The sequence below is a fragment of the Mya arenaria genome, chromosome 13, assembly GCF_026914265.1.
Source record: "Mya arenaria isolate MELC-2E11 chromosome 13, ASM2691426v1".
Taxonomy (NCBI): domain Eukaryota; kingdom Metazoa; phylum Mollusca; class Bivalvia; order Myida; family Myidae; genus Mya; species Mya arenaria.
Window position 1 is genome coordinate 62,004,257 of NC_069134.1, and position 19,044 is coordinate 62,023,300.

General features: G+C 35.6%; 1 protein-coding gene across 3 annotated transcripts in view; it reads right to left on the reverse strand.

Annotated features, from left to right (window-relative positions):
• Positions 1-15,398, reverse strand: part of LOC128214717 (hillarin-like) — a 32,570-nt gene extending 17,172 nt beyond the window's left edge. Inside the window, exons 1-4 of one of the 3 annotated variants that reach the window (XM_052921339.1) lie at positions 15,287-15,398; positions 9,503-10,163; positions 1,783-1,866; positions 1,053-1,190 (exon numbers count right to left, since the gene is read on the reverse strand). In XM_052921339.1, the coding sequence (XP_052777299.1) occupies positions 1,053-1,190; positions 1,783-1,866; positions 9,503-10,090 (810 nt within the window). In that variant the 5' untranslated portion in view covers positions 10,091-10,163; positions 15,287-15,398. Of the gene's footprint in view, positions 1-1,052; positions 1,191-1,782; positions 1,867-9,502; positions 10,164-10,364; positions 10,485-15,193 lie in introns of those variants that run through there. The other 2 variants (XM_052921340.1, XM_052921341.1) reach the window with 2 other exon arrangements.
• Positions 15,399-19,044: the final 3,646 nt, after the last annotated feature.

Genomic DNA, 19,044 nt, shown 5'->3' on the forward strand with positions numbered 1-19,044 from the left:
AATTTCTAAGTCAAATAATAAAGGCCTATTATTTGCATTAAATGCAAACTAGAGTTATCTAACTGGGTTAATTAAGTAGGTTTGATGGTTGAGTACCATTGTATCAAGTCTCAATGCAATATCTCAAGTAGTTGCTGAGATATTAACCTATGGATGCTTGCACGCAAAACCTTAACCAAGGTGTGACGCCGACGCCGACGCTTGGGTGAGTAGTATAGCTCTCCTTATTCTTCGAATAGTCGAGCTAAAAAACAAACGTGGAAAACATCGATTTTTAATAAACTAAATTTACTACAGATTTTTTTCTTGTATGAAAGCTAATATTTTATTTCAAATATCATCAGATTTATATGCTTGAACTAAATGCGTTCAGATCACTCATGACAACCATTATCTCAGGCAAAACACTATACTCTTCTGTTTCATATAATGGAAACTGTGTAAAAACAAGAAAAAGTAACCCATGATGTATGGTGATGTAAGCGTGACATACATTGGTCGCCAACTCTCATATTTCATGTTAATGTCGGGAGTTTACCTTATTTATGCTGGGCTAATGTATTAGGAATTTAAATGCATGGATCCCTTTTTTTCAACTGTATTTATCAGCTGTACTATTAAAGACAGTGTTTGCAATTTCTTCGCTCAATAATAAAATAAGTCTTTATCAAAATCTGACAAAATCAAATCATCGACATCATTTTTATCTTTCGATTGAAAACTTCCTTTGTGAATCTTCTTTGAAATCCAAATATTTAATTATTCCTGAAACAAGACTCCATACATTTTTCTTTTTTAACTCTATACATTTTAAAACATTCTGGCTCAAATTTGATCGCACTAAGGTAGTTAAATGGCCATATTTTGTTGCAATTTGCGTGTGGGTATTTTTATGATTTAAATATTCAAAGGCTACTTGTGTAGATTTAAAGAGACATTTGAAAAAAACTAGGAACAAATATTGGTAGTATGTAACCTGAATTTGGACCGTGCGAAAAATGCCGGAAATTGCCGAAAGGGTAGGAATGACTACGAAAATTATCGAAACCAACCTTTTTCTCCCTATCATCTATCTTTTTCTTCTTCTTCTGCATGTCTCTCTCGAACATCTCAGTGAGTTCTTTCAGCTTCACCTCCCATTCTTTGTTAATCTCGTCTGCTAACTTTTGTTTTTCCCTCTCTCGTTCCATCTGCAATAAGGTAACACGTGACCATTTTTTTCTATTTTTTCGAAACTTCGGAAGTCCCTTATATCAGGTATTTTTGGTGTAATTTGTGTAAAACTTGCATTTTAAGACGTTTATTACTGGTGAAGGAAATTCTCTATATGATAATCACAATGAATTATTTTTTATTTAGAACAATCAAGAGAAAATAAGAAAGTTGGCTTAATGAAATAATCTACCAAAGCTTGTATAAGGCTTTAGAACCTTGGGGAAATTGGGACTAGATCTACATAAAGAATAAGCTCATGATACGTTTGACAAAGAAATTATAATTGGCAGCTTCATCTTCATTTTCTTAAACTATTTTTTTGGTAAAAATGCTCCATTCCCGTAGCGCTCGGCGCATTTGTAATACAATTGCAACGATCGCTACTAATGTGGAAACATCAACGGCTATTGAGTGGTGTGTAACCTGGGCGTTACAGAGCAGCTCGTTTTTCTCCCGCCCCTGTTCCGTGAGTCTTTGTTTTTAAAAGTGATACACTGATTGCTTATTAAGTTGTATATCCTGAGTGTTTTAAGTCGTGTAACTAATTAATAATTAGTAGAGTGTAACCTGAAAATTCTGGAGCAGCGCATCTTCCTCCTTCCGGTGTTCGAATTCCAACCTTTCCTGCGCCTCCGTCAGCTTCTTCTTGTACTGGAAACACAAAAAGAGAAATAATTATACACATCAATCCATTCAGTGATTGACAAGGTATCATGCAGGACATTGTATGCACTGATTACCAGGTTTTCAAGTTATTTTCATTAATATTGTTGGTCCTAGAACATTGCCAAAACGTCTTTGCATGCATTACTCAATACAAATATTTACGGGGGATATGCCCTTAAATTCTACTCCGTGATGGGTAATTGAGGTCTAGCTACGCCCTTGCCCGGATTTGGTCAGCATTTCAATTTAAAATGGTAATTATTAACTTAAAGTGTCACAATCTTGTTGTAACTTGTTCGGGACTACCCGACAATCATATCTTACTCCGATTCGATCGGAACTCCTCGACTAGTATCAAACATATATGGCGATGCTTGCCGGATATCGCCGAGTTGTTACGATTGACTCCGATTGAGTCACATACTGACAAGGGGCATAACTGGTAGAACATTTGAACTGTTTTATTTACACATGTAGCAAGTGAACGGCCTAAACGCATTTGGTTTGGAAGACGCCGGAGCCGACGAGGGCGATATTAATTCCGGCCGTGTTTTGTCTATCAACCTAGTTCGTACTAGTTTACCATTTACATTTACAGAAACGTGTATAGACAAATATCTAGTTCAATACCTATCTTATTTTCCGTCTACAATTTTCTTTTTAAATCGCTTTAATCTAATATACTGTTACCGAATGGAGAAATAATTAGTAGCAAAGGCCATTGATTCGATTGCACCGCTCAAACATTACTGCAAGAAACAAGATAATTAGCTATAATATATCCTTCGTATATTAATGCTTAAACCGGGAAAATGGTTAAACGCCAAAACTATTTGTAATTTTAAACAGTATATGAAGTTACATGTACAAATATGTGAGTTTGTCTTTTGCAAGAGCGAGTGTCTTTTTTCTTGCGCGTAAGACATAGTTTGTTTATTAAAACTATAAACTAGTTCATACAAGTGGTTGAAAATGATGAAACAAGCGAGTGGCTTTTCTCTTGCGCGATATAATATTTTGTTTATAATAACTACAAACTATATGAAACAGGTGGTTGAAAATGTTGAAACAATCAAAATACTTCGCTCAAGGAATTCAACCATTTATGCTTTAGGGGTGAACGCTACAAAATCATCTGAACATCTTGTTACAAAACTTGGTAAGAAACTCATCGATTGTAAGTTCAAAGCATATTGATTTAAGGAGGTTTCATTGTAACAAAGTTGAAACAATATGTCTTACAACCAACAAAATATTAACGAATGTCAATTACGAATTCTATATTTGGTAAACGATGTGTCTGAAAGCTACACTCGTCGCTATATATGTAAGAGATGATATCTTATTTTTTGTTTAATTAACCAATTAAATAAAGGACGAGACCGATGCAATGATACTGTAGTAAAGGTGTTTTCCTGATTGCAAATACATTCTTATCAGCAATCAGGAAACGCTTATTTTTGTGCAATAGATGATTGCAAATACATGCTTATCAGCAATAAGGCAACGCTTATTTTTATGCAATACATGATTGCAAATACATGCTTATCAGCAATTAGGCAACGCTTATTTTTATGCAACACCTGATTGCAAATACATGCTTGTCAGCAATTAGGCAACGCTTATTTTTTATGCAATACCTGATTGTAAATACATGCTTGTCAGCAATAAGGCCACGCTTATTTTTTATGCGATAACTAATTGTAAATACAGCTTATCAGCCATTAGGCAACACTTATTTTTATGCAATACCTGATAATTGCAAATACATGCTTGTCAGCAATTAGGCAACTCTAATGTTTTTATGCAATACCTGATTGAAAACACATGCTTGTCAGCAATTAGCCAACTCCTATGTTTTTATGCAATACCTGATTGCCAATACATGCTTATCAGCAATAAGGCAACACTTATTTTTAACAAACCTCGTATAATCACGACAATTCTCGATGACGCTATCAAATGCTTATCAGCAATAATGTAACGATTGTTTTAATAAGGCAGCGAAATAAAAAAGCAGCAATTGTTCCTGCATAATTGTGAAGTTTTATTAAAATGGTTTAAGTAATTCACGAGTATTAACATCCTTGGACCCGATCGCAACCTCTCGGCTACCTTCGGATAAATCCGTGAATCCTGAGATAAACGAGGCGTTGCGAAAGGTGCAGAGGGTAGGCCGAAAATGACGATAGTATACATTGTTGGACGTCGGCAACAAAGTTAAATAATGGCCATTTTTTTCTTATTTTTTAAAATTTGTAAAGGAAAGGATCAGTTTTGACAGGCACGAAAACATGTCAATGAATTAACATCATAGTTAATATATACATATTGTACAGATACAATTAATCGAGTTTAATGTAAATTCAAGGCATATTTAACCTGTATTCATAAAAAGCATTCTCATACACCAGACCGATGATGCTATGCGTACAACAGATTTATCATTATCAAACCTCTGATGAATGAGATTGATATAAAGATGAATGCAAAGGGTCTATTGAATTGCTTATTTCTAGACAAGAAAGATTACAATCAAAATGGTGGAAGTTATTTCCGCTAACTATTCAGACATTGTAGGAGAGAAAATAAAAGATGCACTCTTACTCCCAAATAAGATTTACAGTCAAACCTGGTTGAACAGTCACCTGCTTTAAAGGGCCACCTGCCTTATAGGGCCACTCCCAATTTCCCCCGTACTTTTTTTCTATATAGAGTGCCAGAAAAGTCCAACCTGGACTAAGTGGCCACCTGTAGTAAGCAGCCAATTTTACCTTTTCCAAAAGGTGGTAACTTATTACAGGTTTGACTGTATCACATTTAATACAAATGTCTTAATATGCCTTAAAGTGTAAATGAATGTCGAAAACAAATGGTATATATGAAGGATACCGAGATTAAATTGAAGCAAAGGTTCAAAAACACGTTATTTATACCTTATGAGAAGATACTAGTTCAAAGTAAATCTTTAAGCACTCACCAATCATTTAATATATTTGCGTTATCGGCTATTAAATACACGGTAACAGTCTAGTTATCAATGATGAATATTTCCCATAAATGCATTATTTAGTAAGAAGTTAAAGGTTTATCACCCAAAATGTGTGTTTGTTATTCATGTGTGTGTATATTGATTTTCAATAAGGGTGCCACTTTAAATTGCTTCATAAAATGGTACACCATATGGTATTGTATGACGAATGGTGATAAATCAAGAAACAGCATGGATTGTAAGGAATTGCAAGAAACGTCCTGAAGTTTTGAACAAACACTGTCGATAATTTCGACCTCCTTGAGAACAAAAAACAACAGTTAGTTGAACACAGATTGCAATGTTTTGTATCATAAACATGACGTATCTTTAAGCAAAAATTGGACCATGGAAATGAACGTCAAGTACTGTGTATACAGCAATACGCTGCTTAAAATCCACCCAGTAAAACATTACACCCATAGGTCGAGTAGGATAAATTACGGTATCTTTCAAAAGGTTGAATGTCGACCTGAACATCGGGCTGAATGACGAATCGGTTTGACATTTGGACGGTGTTATTTTGAAAGTCATTCTGACTGACGATGTGGCTTAATGTCAAGCTGAATGTCTATCTGGATGACGAGCCAGCTGGACATTCGGACATTGTCATTTTGATGGTCGAGCTAAATGTCGATTGCTGATAGATAATCCAACATCACGCATCCGACAAGATTTTAAAGTGCAGTCAAAACTCGCTATGTCGAAGTCATTATCACCTCGGAAGATACTTCGAGAAAACGAAAATTCGATATAACCGTAATACAACACATCTCTAACTTAAACCACGGACCTATAAACCTTTATATAAACCAACGTATTTGTAAACATTCCAACATAACCAGAACATCGAGATAACAGATTTCGACATAGCGAGATTCGACTGTGGAGTATGAAGTGTAGACAATATACTTTCACTTTAATATTAAGTTGAGTTTTCGCAGTAATGACTTGCACTCACTTTATTATCTTAACCAGGTGTCAATCATAACCATGGTAACGAACACAATCATTTCGTTAATCTAGCTCACCGACATTGCTAAAATATGGACGTATATAGGTCATATGGCCACATAAAAGTTTATGTTTTTTCGATCATGTCCACAGTTTGAACTTCCCCACCATTTCATGACTATGAAATTGATACTAAGTTGCCTACTCTTCTCATATGTCCTTTAATAAATGGACCGTCACACTGCACAAAAGCGTTATTATCTTTTTAACGAGATAAAAATTATATGAAAATAAATGTGATACTGTGGAATATTTACGCTGGGGCATATATTCTGTATATATGTATAAACTATGTTGTAACCCTAAAGTTATGTTGTAAGAAGAGCACTTCAATCAGACGCGATCGGTTGTCCTTACTGACAGTTAGTTAAAACCTATTTGTTTTACAACGATTTTGTAACAAGTTATAAACATTATATCAATCACTCTCGCATTCGGAACTCCTCGGCTATTTTGCGTCGAAAAAACGTCGGATGTATATGGACGGTTTACAATGTCAGAAATCTATAAAGTTTACTACGCTACAAGTAGATCGCGTAGTTATTTCAATTAAGCAGTTAAACTTTATTACTTTACTCTGGGAATTTTAATTATTTATGCAATAATACACTTCACTGGCAATCAATTTAAACTTAAAAATACAAAATACACTTTAAAACACTTCTATTATGATAAATCAATACTATTAGTAATTTATTTACGAACTACTTCAACTGATGTACCGGCATACATCCGAGGTTGTTTTCGACGGAAAATGACCGAGGAGTTCCGAATGTCAATATCGTTTGCAAGATGTTACGCGAGAGTGTGGTCGTGAACCGGAAAACCCGGAGGAAACCTACTTGTACGGCTTGGTGACCACTAAACCAAACATGCGCCCAGGCTGGGAATCGAACCCGGGTTGCCTAGGTGAGAAGCCAGTGCGCTAACCACTGCGCTATCAGGACAAAGGGTTAGAGAAGAATATTTCTTGCACACCGCGGATAGGTATTTTCGACCTATTTAGCCGTGCTACCCCTGGGCACGAGCTACGTGCTCAGTTACTCGGCTAACCTCATAATATGCTAATAAAGCGCGTGCGCGACCCCGGTCGTATGTTTTTTTCAATCCGGAACCACACGATATGTGATATTGTTCAGGGCGAGAGTAATAAGGCTTTGGTATGCCGTGTGCAAACTATGGTAACAACGAATGTTGGAAGTGTCGTGTTCATATAACTTTTTGAGCATCTAGGGTATTATTTCGCCATGGCTTGAAACGAAACACCTTAATTCATAAACATGAGCGGCGAGTAGCGAACACTTGGCTGGTTCTTTTGTGTGTTGCTGTTGCGTTTATTCGATCAAGGTACATAACTCATCAATTATTAAAGCCAGAGTTAAGGAGCATGCTAAACATGCCAAGTTTTATTTGGATATCCTGGACAGGTTTATTTAGTCAAGTTGACCAAGGTTAGTGGTTTGTACAACAAAGCCAACGACGACACCAGACACCAATACAACGACAACAAGGTTATGACAATACCTTAACATGTGTGTGTGGGGGGGAGGGGGGTTTCAAAACCGGGACGAGCTAAAAACACAGTTTAAACTCATGCATACAAACCTCAATTGAATGTAATTATGAATGTTAACCGATAGTCATTGCACCCACACAAACTACTGAAGAAGATCTGAAACCATTCACACAACTACTGAATCATGAGGATAAAAAATAAGACTGAATGATAGACCAAGGATAAGAAATGACATTTTACTGAATAAACTCGACACCTTTTGTCAAGGCGTTGAGACGCTTGAATGTTAAACGCCCGTTTCACACGTATGTTTGTGTTGGGTGGGAGTGGGCTATTTACAAACTTAATATGGGCATTTTTATGTAATGGGGGGGGGGGGTATGGCATATATATATATATGGGCATGGTTTTAAATTTCTTTTCTTGAGTTAAATTTATGTATGACATACATAACCGATTCCGGTACGACCAAATACTACATTGACTTACAGAATGATTTCAGTTTTACTTGCTTGAAATTGCAAAAATAACCGACACATAACTGTCATGCCTTATTTTATTAATACAGCACATTTCCTTAAGATGACAAATGTGTGTTACAGTAATGCATGCGCAGAATTTAAATGTTCAAGGATCGTTTTCACAGGTAATTGTATGAAGTAGTTTCTCAAAGCAAACTATTTAGTAACAGATGGAATAGGATTTTGTTTTTATGGCATCACTATTGATTATGTAACAGCTTATGTCGCAGATACTATATCCGGGCATGTCTGGCTTGACATATGTTGTAAAAGAAAGTGTGTATTACCTTATTCTCGCGCCTGCTCTCTCATATAAATTAATTTAAAAGAATCATCTTTCTGCCATACCTTTTACAAAAATAGATCAGAAAATGTCATCATACTCAACTAGAAAGAAAGTAACAATGAAGTGAAGATTGACACTGGGGTCTGAACACAGACTTGAGGCTGTTCGTAATCTGACATGGCCCAAGCTTTCAATATAAATTTTAAAAATAATGGGGACACAATTTTAAAAAAAAGTGGGTTTGGCCTCCTCGACCCACATTTTTAGAGGAAGGAGGGATAGTTTGGCTTAACCAGACCCACATTTGGGGTGTGTGTGGGGGGGGGGGGTAGTTTTACTTACCCAGACAGACCGACATTTTGAGGGGGGAGGGGGTAAGGGGATAGGGAGATGGTTTGGCCTAAACCGACCCTTATTTTGTGAGATATGTATCATCAAAATGGTGGACTTTTAAATTGAATTAAATTCCATATTGATCGGTCGAAAATTACCATTCTCGTAAACATACAACCTACAATAAGATCGAACTATCTATAAGGACAAAATGTCCGACAAAATGTATATTGACTATTTTCTTTCACGGCAGTGTTTACCAAAGTCAGGAATGCAAACAGACATTTAATCGGCTTGTATTCCGCCCTAAACTCTTACCTTTCATGGTTTATATGTATTTGTATTAAAGGCCTTTTTTTCGGGTTAAACCAACCTTTACAAGTAATTGGACATTGCGTATATTAGTATATGGCTTACACACTAACGATGTCTGGTCTATGAATGGATTTATAATCTTGTGTAATCAAGTCTAGAGCTTTGGTTGGTCATTCTTTCGATTTGAGTTTAAATGAGTTCAATGAACATAAAACCAGCTAAGTGTTTGAAATTATATTTTGTCCAATCGTATATTTATTTTAGTTAATCTGGAGTAAGCCGATATTGACCTTAATCATGTGAATCGGTAATTGATGGGTCAGTAGACAAAATATAACCTAGACCATTAAGCTGGTGAATGGGTTATTAGTATGAATTTACCAAAATAAGTGGTTATGTGAGCAGTCACATTTAACCATTTCGTTTGATAAATATATACCAATAACCTTTAACCTCTACATCGACAATGACAACGATTGTGAATACGCCGACAATGATAAAGAACAACGACGTTATCATTAACGCGATATAACTAATGACGCATGTGCTAATTACTTTTTAGAAGATACAACTGGTAAAATATCTAGCACAATGTTGAATATTACCTTAGGCTGGTACATGTGCCCCGCCTGGCTAGCCTTGACTTGATGCTGCATCTTCTGTGCCGCTATCGGCCCCTTGATCCCCATGGCGTCCGGCGGCAAGCTGACGTTCGCCTGAATGTTGACGGCTGCCGTGTATTCCGCTGCTTTCGGCGACGTCAATATACGTTTGATCGCGATCGCACTTGCGTCGTAGGAGGGAATACGCACCGTTCCCGGTTTGCGCACCTGCTGGTCCAACTTCTTTGACATCTTCCGGAAGTTCTCCTGTGCGCGGACGGCGCCGCTGATCCCAATGGCACCCTTGCCGTAGCGCGCCGCCCCGACGCGTGGATAGTGGTTTATACAATACAAGTCACGATCGTTTGCATCTACTTGACTCGTAAAATAATTCTTCATTGTAAGATTATTGTCGCAGACGACACACCGGAAGCAGCCCTTGTGGTACACAACCTCGTGGACGGGTCCCATTTTTTCCGCATGGTACACAGTATCCTTGCACCGGTAACATTTGTGGGAGTCCAGAACCGGCGGCCGGAAGATGGAGGACAGCCGCTGGAACCCGCGCTCGATGGAGTCCGTATCCGCCATGGTAACGGACTTTATAAATCCTTAATTCAGAAAACTCCCTTTTCACAGTATCTCCTCTTTATAAAAATTCAACCTGCAACGAGACGTAAAACGCTAATTATGTATTAAATTATTTGCATTATACAAATGTAGGCGTTTGTATAAATGTACAGCAAATTTCATTCTCACTGGAACGTATAATCCATTTAAATATGGGTTGGTTAATGACCCGATGTAACTAGCGATATTTAAATTTTATGTCAACATCTCTAAAACCCATCTTCATTTTCACAACCTGAGGAAATAAGAAGTTTATTATAAATATCTCGCTTCATGTGGCTTGAAAACTATTTGCTCAAAACTGAATAAAATCTGCAGAGGAAAGAAATATGATACTATCTTTCATATCTTAAAAGGTTGCCTTACACTCAAATTTCTTTTAACATGCAATCACCTTTATCTGTCTTCATTTTCCTGAGAGCATACTACTTCCTACAGTAGGTGATATAATTGTCAAGTTGAATAAAACGCGGAACAAACTACACGCCAGGCGCTTAGCTGCCTATACGTGAGTACGCGGCTGAATCCACATGATAATGACAAAAAAGTGTCAAAGTTGCAGTATGCGTACTTAACTACATGATCCTAAAACTGTCCATTTTCCAGTACTAAATAAAACATCTCAGGAGGCCCAGAATGCACCAGATTGCACCATGGTTTTCAAGATTTATCGAAGGGTCATGGTCCCGGACCCCCAGGCGGGCCCCTAGCACAATTATGAATCCAAATGAATAGAGGGCTAGCTACGCCCCTGTATGTTTCTTTTGATTTGAACTGAAATATTTCGATGTAGCTCTAATCCATTATGTCCCCATATCATACCAACCAACAAGACAGCTAAAATCATTAATAACGTTTATACAGTCGAACCCCGTTGGCTCGAAATCGCTTGGCTCGATTTCCTCGTTGGCTCGACCTCGATGTATATGACCGATTTCTTTCTACTGAATGGAAGCATTCCTGCTTGGCTTGAACATCCTGAGGCTCGAGGTAATTTTGCCGGTCCCTGGGAGTTCGAGCAAACGAGGTTCGACTGTAATTGTTGAACTCGAAATAAAATGCCAAACGATATTCCTTAAAATGAACATTCCTTCCAAAACATCGTCTAAAACACTGACCTTTAAAACCTGTTCATTTTATAATTTAATAACAACATGTATATCCGTCAGTAAAATGAAATTTCACAAAGATGGTGAGGCATCATAGCGACACAAATTGACCATAACAGAAATACATGTATACATGTGTCATTTTTTCACACCTTAATGAATAACCTAAATTGAGGTAAGTAATGAATCTGATGTGACTTATTGACAGTCTACAAGTTTACCATTGTTGTAAGATTGATTGCTGAAATTTCATTTGCCGATCAGAGCATGAAACGACGGGAAAATATTTCCTTTCTTTGTTTATGTGTTGAATAATATGTGTGTTAACATTTGAATTGATTGTTATTTAAGCTCAGTGTAACTTCAGACAACATAAGGAAACCTAACTTTTGAATTTAGACTACCATGATAAGCCTAATCATTTGAAAACACATTGAAACATGTAAAACTAAAGTGTTAAATTTGGAGGATACATAACCAACCCCCAATCCAAGTATACATAACAAACCCCCAACCCGAAGATACATAACAAATCCCAATCCGAGGATACATGACAAACCCCCAATCCGAGTATACATGACAAACCCCCAATCCGAGGATACATGACAAACCCCCAATCCGAGTATACATGACAAACCCCCAATCCGAGGATACATGACAAACCCCCAATCCGAGGATACATGACAAACCCCCAATCCGAGGATACATAACAAACCCCCAATCCGAGTATACATGACAAACCCCCACTCCGATAATACATATCAAACCCCCACTCCGATGATACACAACAAACCCCCTATCCAATCTATGGATACATAACAAACCCCCATTCCGAAGATTCATAACAAGTCCCCAATCCCCAGGACACATTACTTAGGCCCAAAACAAATCCCTTATTCGAGGATACATTTCCCTTCCCCAGCCAGACGGTGCATAACAAAGGGTACATGACTAACTCCAAATTCAAGGATACATAGTCGAAAATTGCATAGACGTTCAAGGACACATATACGGTCTATCCCGAGTACATAGATATCAATTTAAAGCATTCATTCTCAAAACAGATACGTGTGTAGCTGAAACAAAAATGGTGTGCATGGTATGGTCAAATATCAGGGTCTAGAAACAATATCTGAACGGGTAGAACAACGGTCAAATTACCTCAAATTCCTTTAAAATAGTAGGCACTCACTGTATGCATAAACGGCAAGTTTTGCTTGAATGAATTCCTTGCCATAAAAGAGTCTTACTATGACTTTATTCCAATCACGATTACCGATCGATTTGATCACCTGAAACTGATATTGGCCCAGACAATATACAGCCGAGGTGAAATGAGCCAAACCAAGCAAGATCGACGTCGCAAATGCTAACACCCACGCTAGTAAAAATGAAAATCATGACATGAAAACGAGACATACAATGTTAAATGCAAACCAATCGAAACAAGTCAATCGGTATGTAGAAATGTTTAATTAGGAACTGGCTGGGTCACGGGATGAGTGGGATGACCGATCGTCAGGGTAGGGTTAAATTCAAAGATACAGTAAAAATAAGATTACAAACGTATTTTCAGCGTCTCGTGAAAAGGAGATGAGCGAACGTCAAATATGTGTATCGTGGAAATAACAAGGACGTCGAATCGGTGTTTCGTGGAAATAAGATACATGTACACGAAGGTCAAATCGAAAATCGTGAAAAATGGAAAAACAAATGTAAAATAGGTACCTCGTGTATTGGGATAAGCAAACGTCAAATCTGTGTATCTTGAAATTAAATAGTCGTCGAATTAGTGAATCTGAACAATTATACAAACAAAACGGCAACAACGTACCATTGGAAATGACATAAACACATGCCAAAGCGGTGTTCCGTAGAAATGAAACTAACGTCAAAATGAGATAAACGAGCACCGGATCAGTGTATTGTGAAAATGGGATAAACTAGCGTCGAATCAGTGTGTTGTTAAAATAAGATAAACTAGCGTCGAATCAGTGTGCTGTTAAAATGAGATAAACTAGCGTCGAATCAGTGTGTTGTTAAAATGAGATAAACTAGCGTCGAATCAATGTGTTGTTAAAATGAGATAAACTAGCGTCGAATCAGTGTGTTGTTAAAATGAGATAAACTAGCGTCGAATCAGTGTGTTGTTTAAATGAGATAAAATGAGATAAACTAGCGTCGAATCAGTGTATTGTATAATGAGATAAACTAGCATCGAATCAGTGTGTTTTTAACCGAGATAAACTAGCGTCGAATCAGTGTGTTGTTGAAATGAGATAAACGGGCGTCGAATCTGGTTGGCATCTAAACAAATGTAAATGAAATCCGCGTGAAAAAAGTGGATCTTGCGAAATTGAGATAAGAACGTCAAATTTGGTTAAGGTAAAAATGACTTAATTAAGTCAAATCAAATGAACAAATGAATCGTTGAAATGAAAATGAGTTAAAGGAACATTACTTCTGTGGTACCTGGAAATGAAATGGACGTCGAACCAGTCGATCGTTAAAATGGTATAAACGAATCAGTGAAGTGTGCAAAATTTTAATAATGATGAACGTCTAATCAGTGATTCGTGAACATGGGAAACAGAAAACAAGCGACAATTTAGTTTTTCAAGGAAATGCACCAAACCAACGTCAAATCCGCGTATGAATTGTGGTTAACCGCTTAAAGTACGTTTTCTCTAGGCGCGGTATTTCATTGATCTCAGGTGAGACGACCTTAAAACTGTACCCTATGCATGTTGTTACAATTTGTATTGGGGATTTGTTCAAAAACCTTCCATAGTGACGTTATTGCTTGTTAATGACCCCTAATACACAGACATGGTTTTGTTATCGCGTCTTTGAGACTTTTAATGACTTTCAGGAGACTGACAATAGATAAGGAATAGTTGAAATATCACATGATAAGAAATGTCTTACCTTAGAAGTCAATCAATGAACTGGAGTGATCGATATTGTATTCGTATTCCGTTCTGGGTATTTTTGTACATTTTGTATACTAATCATAATGGTATTTCACGAACAATACATGTACTACATTACATTGCTTACTCTAGAAATAATGAATAATTGTCCAAAATGCATCGAAACAGATACTTTTGAAACAGAAGTTATTAGTGACAACTGTTTCAAATGCCTACAATTGATGTAAGATTTATTCATACATTATGAAAATATGCATATTAGGTAGATTTTAGATATAATTCTATATATGTCATAAATATAAATGAATAAAGTATACATATACGCAAAAACTTCTGATATTTCGAGAATGTTTACCTAGTTTAAGAATTTTTGTTTTAATAGTGGGTGAAAACTTGACCCCCTTTGAATATTAACAAGAGCGTTCACATGAAAGCAAATATTAAAATGACAATTCGTGATTTGCGGTTTCAGCAGTTATGCTCCATGAATTGTTAAATGAATCCCTTGTCAACGCCAGCTTACTTTTATCTATGACTTTGACACTTGTATTAATAATTTAATGTTTTGTACATTGTTAGTTTTGGATATGTAGTTATAGGAACACGTATAAATATAGTTGTCTGAATGACTTAGAAAGGATCAACAATAATTGTGAACACATTATATTGTGATAAATTCACCATTTTAACAATTGAAGTGTTATATATATAAACGACATATATTACCATGTACACGCATTTCCATAATGCGTCATACACCGACACAATTACAACATTATTGAATAAATAATAATTATAATAAATGTACATGTCAATTTGACACACACATTTCTTTGAACAGTTGTTGATTTGACAACCTTTTGTATTTTTTTCTTAATAATTATATGCAAGTGCTGTCAATTAGCTCAAACTTGTCAAGTTGTAGTTGTCCAATATTTAGTAATTAATTGCTTTCAGTCCGCGTATATCTATATTTAACAGCATAAAAATTGTTACGTATTTTACATTTTGTTTTACCCCACCTGTATATAAAATCCACGTCAAATTATCCAGTTTAATTGGGTCAGAATTCATTAACCTGCTTTCAAAGATAAAGAATAGAACATGATATATACCATTCAATACACATTCGAAATTCCACAAATCCGGTTTTTCGATATCCACAAATACCACCTATTTCGGTACGTGTGTTAAATCCTTCACAATACCTTGTAACAGTTGACTGCGCCCGGATCATTCCATTCCTAATAAAGGTAGCGAGAATTCCAACATGTAGTATTGATGTTTTATGATGCGTAGCAGACGACAAGTTGTGCTGAATAATGATTATATTGATTGGAGCGGAACATAGCATACATATACTTCAGAAAGCGTCATTTAAAGCTGGCGTATATCATTTATAAAATATAATAATATTAACGTATTGTCAAATTATTATGAATTTAAACGATTTTTAACTGACTATGTGATAAATATGTTTAATATATCAATAACGACACACTTTCTAATTTCAAGAAGTATTCCGAATGTATTAGCAAATTTATTCAACACAAGGTTATTACAACAAAAGTAAAAAGTATAACTAATTAGATATCAATTAATGACATTAATTGTAATTTATAGTTTTTATGCCGATTCTAATTATTATATGCATAAGTATCATGGAAAAATATGAATATTTATCCACTTTCAAATGGAATCCACTTTTTTTTTCATATATTGCTCTATCACAGGGGCTTAGGCATATAATATCTTATAATAACATTTTTGTAACAAGCTTATAGTGACTAATAGTTTGCATAAGTACAGAAGATTAAATTAATAATAAAACAAATCCGCGCTGTAATGAAAGTTTTACAAACATGAATAACGGACAGACACAACGTCGGAATTTTAAAGTCTGTAACAATTTGTTGAGTGATTAGGAACCAGCAGTGTTTGTTTAACGACTTGCATTTATCATGTTAAGGATTTCGGAGTGAAAAATCTTTTGTACGAATTTACTTTGGAAGCTGTGAAAGTAAATAGATTTAAGAGCGGTTATTAGGAACATTTAGTCAGTTTAAAACTACACCTCTTGTCGCTCTGAGCCCTTGTTGTTTGCTAAAAAGGGTTTGACCTCGTCTTAAGGTAACCACCCTGCTTTCGAAGAATTTCACTCGTATCCTATCTTATTCAAATATTCACAGTTTTGATAAGACATTGTGCATTAGTTGGTATTAAAACTTTGAGATTTCACGTGCATTACTTTTCGCTAAGACCATATCCATCACGGCGTTTCCGGAGAATAATTTTATAACCATTACTTGTGCAATAAAATAAATAAAAACAAAATGAGATCAAAGATAAAATACTATTTTGTTAAATTGCATGAAACGATCTCCATACGCGCTAGAAGTATGCAGAAATCCTACTTACCATAACCCTAGTACTTACGCTAAAACAGTTGCAAAGGTACTGTTCGCTAACACTAACCCTCAAGTCCTAAACCATGTAATAACTGCTAACGTACAGTTCGTTTACCCTAAACCGAAAGTGAAGTTCGCTAACCATAAACCTTGTCCAAACCTTACAACATTTGCCAATGTACTGTTGCGCGGCAAACCCTAGTCTAAACCATTAAGTTAGACCAATTTCAAAGCTACACTTCACCAACTCAAGCCCTAGTCCGTACCCTCAACAAATTGCATAGGTACTGTTCGATAACCCTTACCCTAGTCTTAACCCTACAGCAATTGAAGTAGTCCTTAGCGTAACCCTTAACCAGTTGCAAACGTACAGTTCGCTTACACTAACATTAGTCATACGCTACACCAACTTCAAAGGTACAGTTCGCTAACCCGTACCCTTGTCCTACCATACAGCTGTTGCAAAGGTGTTTACTTGGTAAGAGTGTGCTAAGTTATGCACGCTTTAGGGTTTTAAGGTTTTTCTAACAAATGATTTAATTATTGCACTTACAAATCATCTCCTTCAGAAGTATTTAAAGCATGGATAAAAATCCATAATAAATACTACGATCACTTTATAAGCAATTCATGTAATTTTTGTGGAAGAGTGGTGACGTGCAAAGGAACAAGAGTGTCACGAGTTCACTTCTTTGACAGGACATGTATATAAATGGTTTAAATAATGCTTTGTATCCTAAAATATTGCCGTTTTGTAATAGAATGTATATTAATTAATCATTTTTGTCACGTGTTCACCTCTTAAGCATTACATGTACATTGTATGTGAATGCTTTAAATAATTCTTTGTGTCGGAAAATATTGCAATTTTGTAAAAGAACGTACATAAATTGATTATTTTTGTCACGTGTTCACTTCATGAAGAAAACATTAATATAAATGCTTAAAATATTGCTTTGTATCTTAAAATATTGCCATTTCCCAAATGTATATGAATACAAGTAGAGTATTTTGTCATGTGTTCAGTTCTGGAATGGAAAACGGATGTAAATGCTTAAAATAACGCTGTACATTGCCCATTTTCACACCACTCAATTTCTGCAACAAAATATGCAACATTGTAATCGAAAATACTTGAAAAAAAATAGGGCCTCGTGAAATCCGAAAAAAATCCAATCGAGTCGAATACGACATTCCGGATCAAAACGCAGTTCTAATAACCCTTTTATTATATACATTACTGGTTAGATCACTTACAAGCCACATGTTTTTATAATAAATGTCATTTTAACAACGCACTATTTTGTTTTATGACGTCATTTTAACATTGCGCAACGATACTTGTTATGACGTGAAGCCAATCTAATGCATTTAGTCCATAAATATTTCCATATTCTAATAGAATGTACACGTATACAAATTGATCATTTAGTCCTTAAATATTTCCATATTCTAATAGAATGTACACGTATACAAATTGATCATTTAGTCCATAAATATTTCCATATTCTAATAGAATGTACACGTATACAAATTGATCATTTAGTCCTTAAATATTTCCATATTCTAATGGAATGTACACGTATACAAATTGATCATTTAGTCCTTAAATATTTCCATATTCTAATGGAATGTACACGTATACAAATTGATCATTTAGTCCTTAAATATTTCCATATTCTAATAGAATGTACACGTATACAAATTGATCATTTAGTCCTTAAATATTTCCATATTCTAATAGAATGTACACGTATATAAGTTGATCATTTTGTCATGTGTTCACTTCTTGGATATGTATGCTTAAAAGAATGCTCTGTGACCTTTAATTATGCCACTTTGTAATATAAATGAATCAATTAACAAGTAAGTAAAATTTAGAGGGAAAAGAAATACAAAGTGCATTAAGTTACTTCTCGTCAAGTCATTTAGGCCAGTGAAGCCTCATTTGCCTGCAAAAACAAAGCAAAAAATGGTTCGGTAACTAGAATACTAGCCATTTTCTAAAACCTACACCTAATTATGAGGAAAACAAAAGGGGTAAATTGTTAAATCAAATTAAATGTATTTTTACCTAACATATACACAATATAAGAAACCCAGACACCCTTGGTTCGCAATGTTTCGGTTTCTATGAAGAAATCTTCCTCGTCCCATTAATAATGCTGTATCATTTTCTCATGTAAAATGTCTAATTGTCTGAAGTGACCCTCGTTTTTGTTTACACAAAATATTATCATTGGGGTTTTTAATAAACATTAATGGCGTGTCAGCATCTCTTTGGTCGTTTTAAGATAATTTAACTTGACAAAAAATAATATTTGAAACGTTTCGTGAAGCTTAAGCTATCAGATAACTATTTGATATATCATAGACTGTATTTACTTTGCTTGCGTGCATCACATGTATTAAGGATAAGTAGTGTTCTAAATTATATTTTGTCTAGTGTTGTGGAAGTCTGCCAT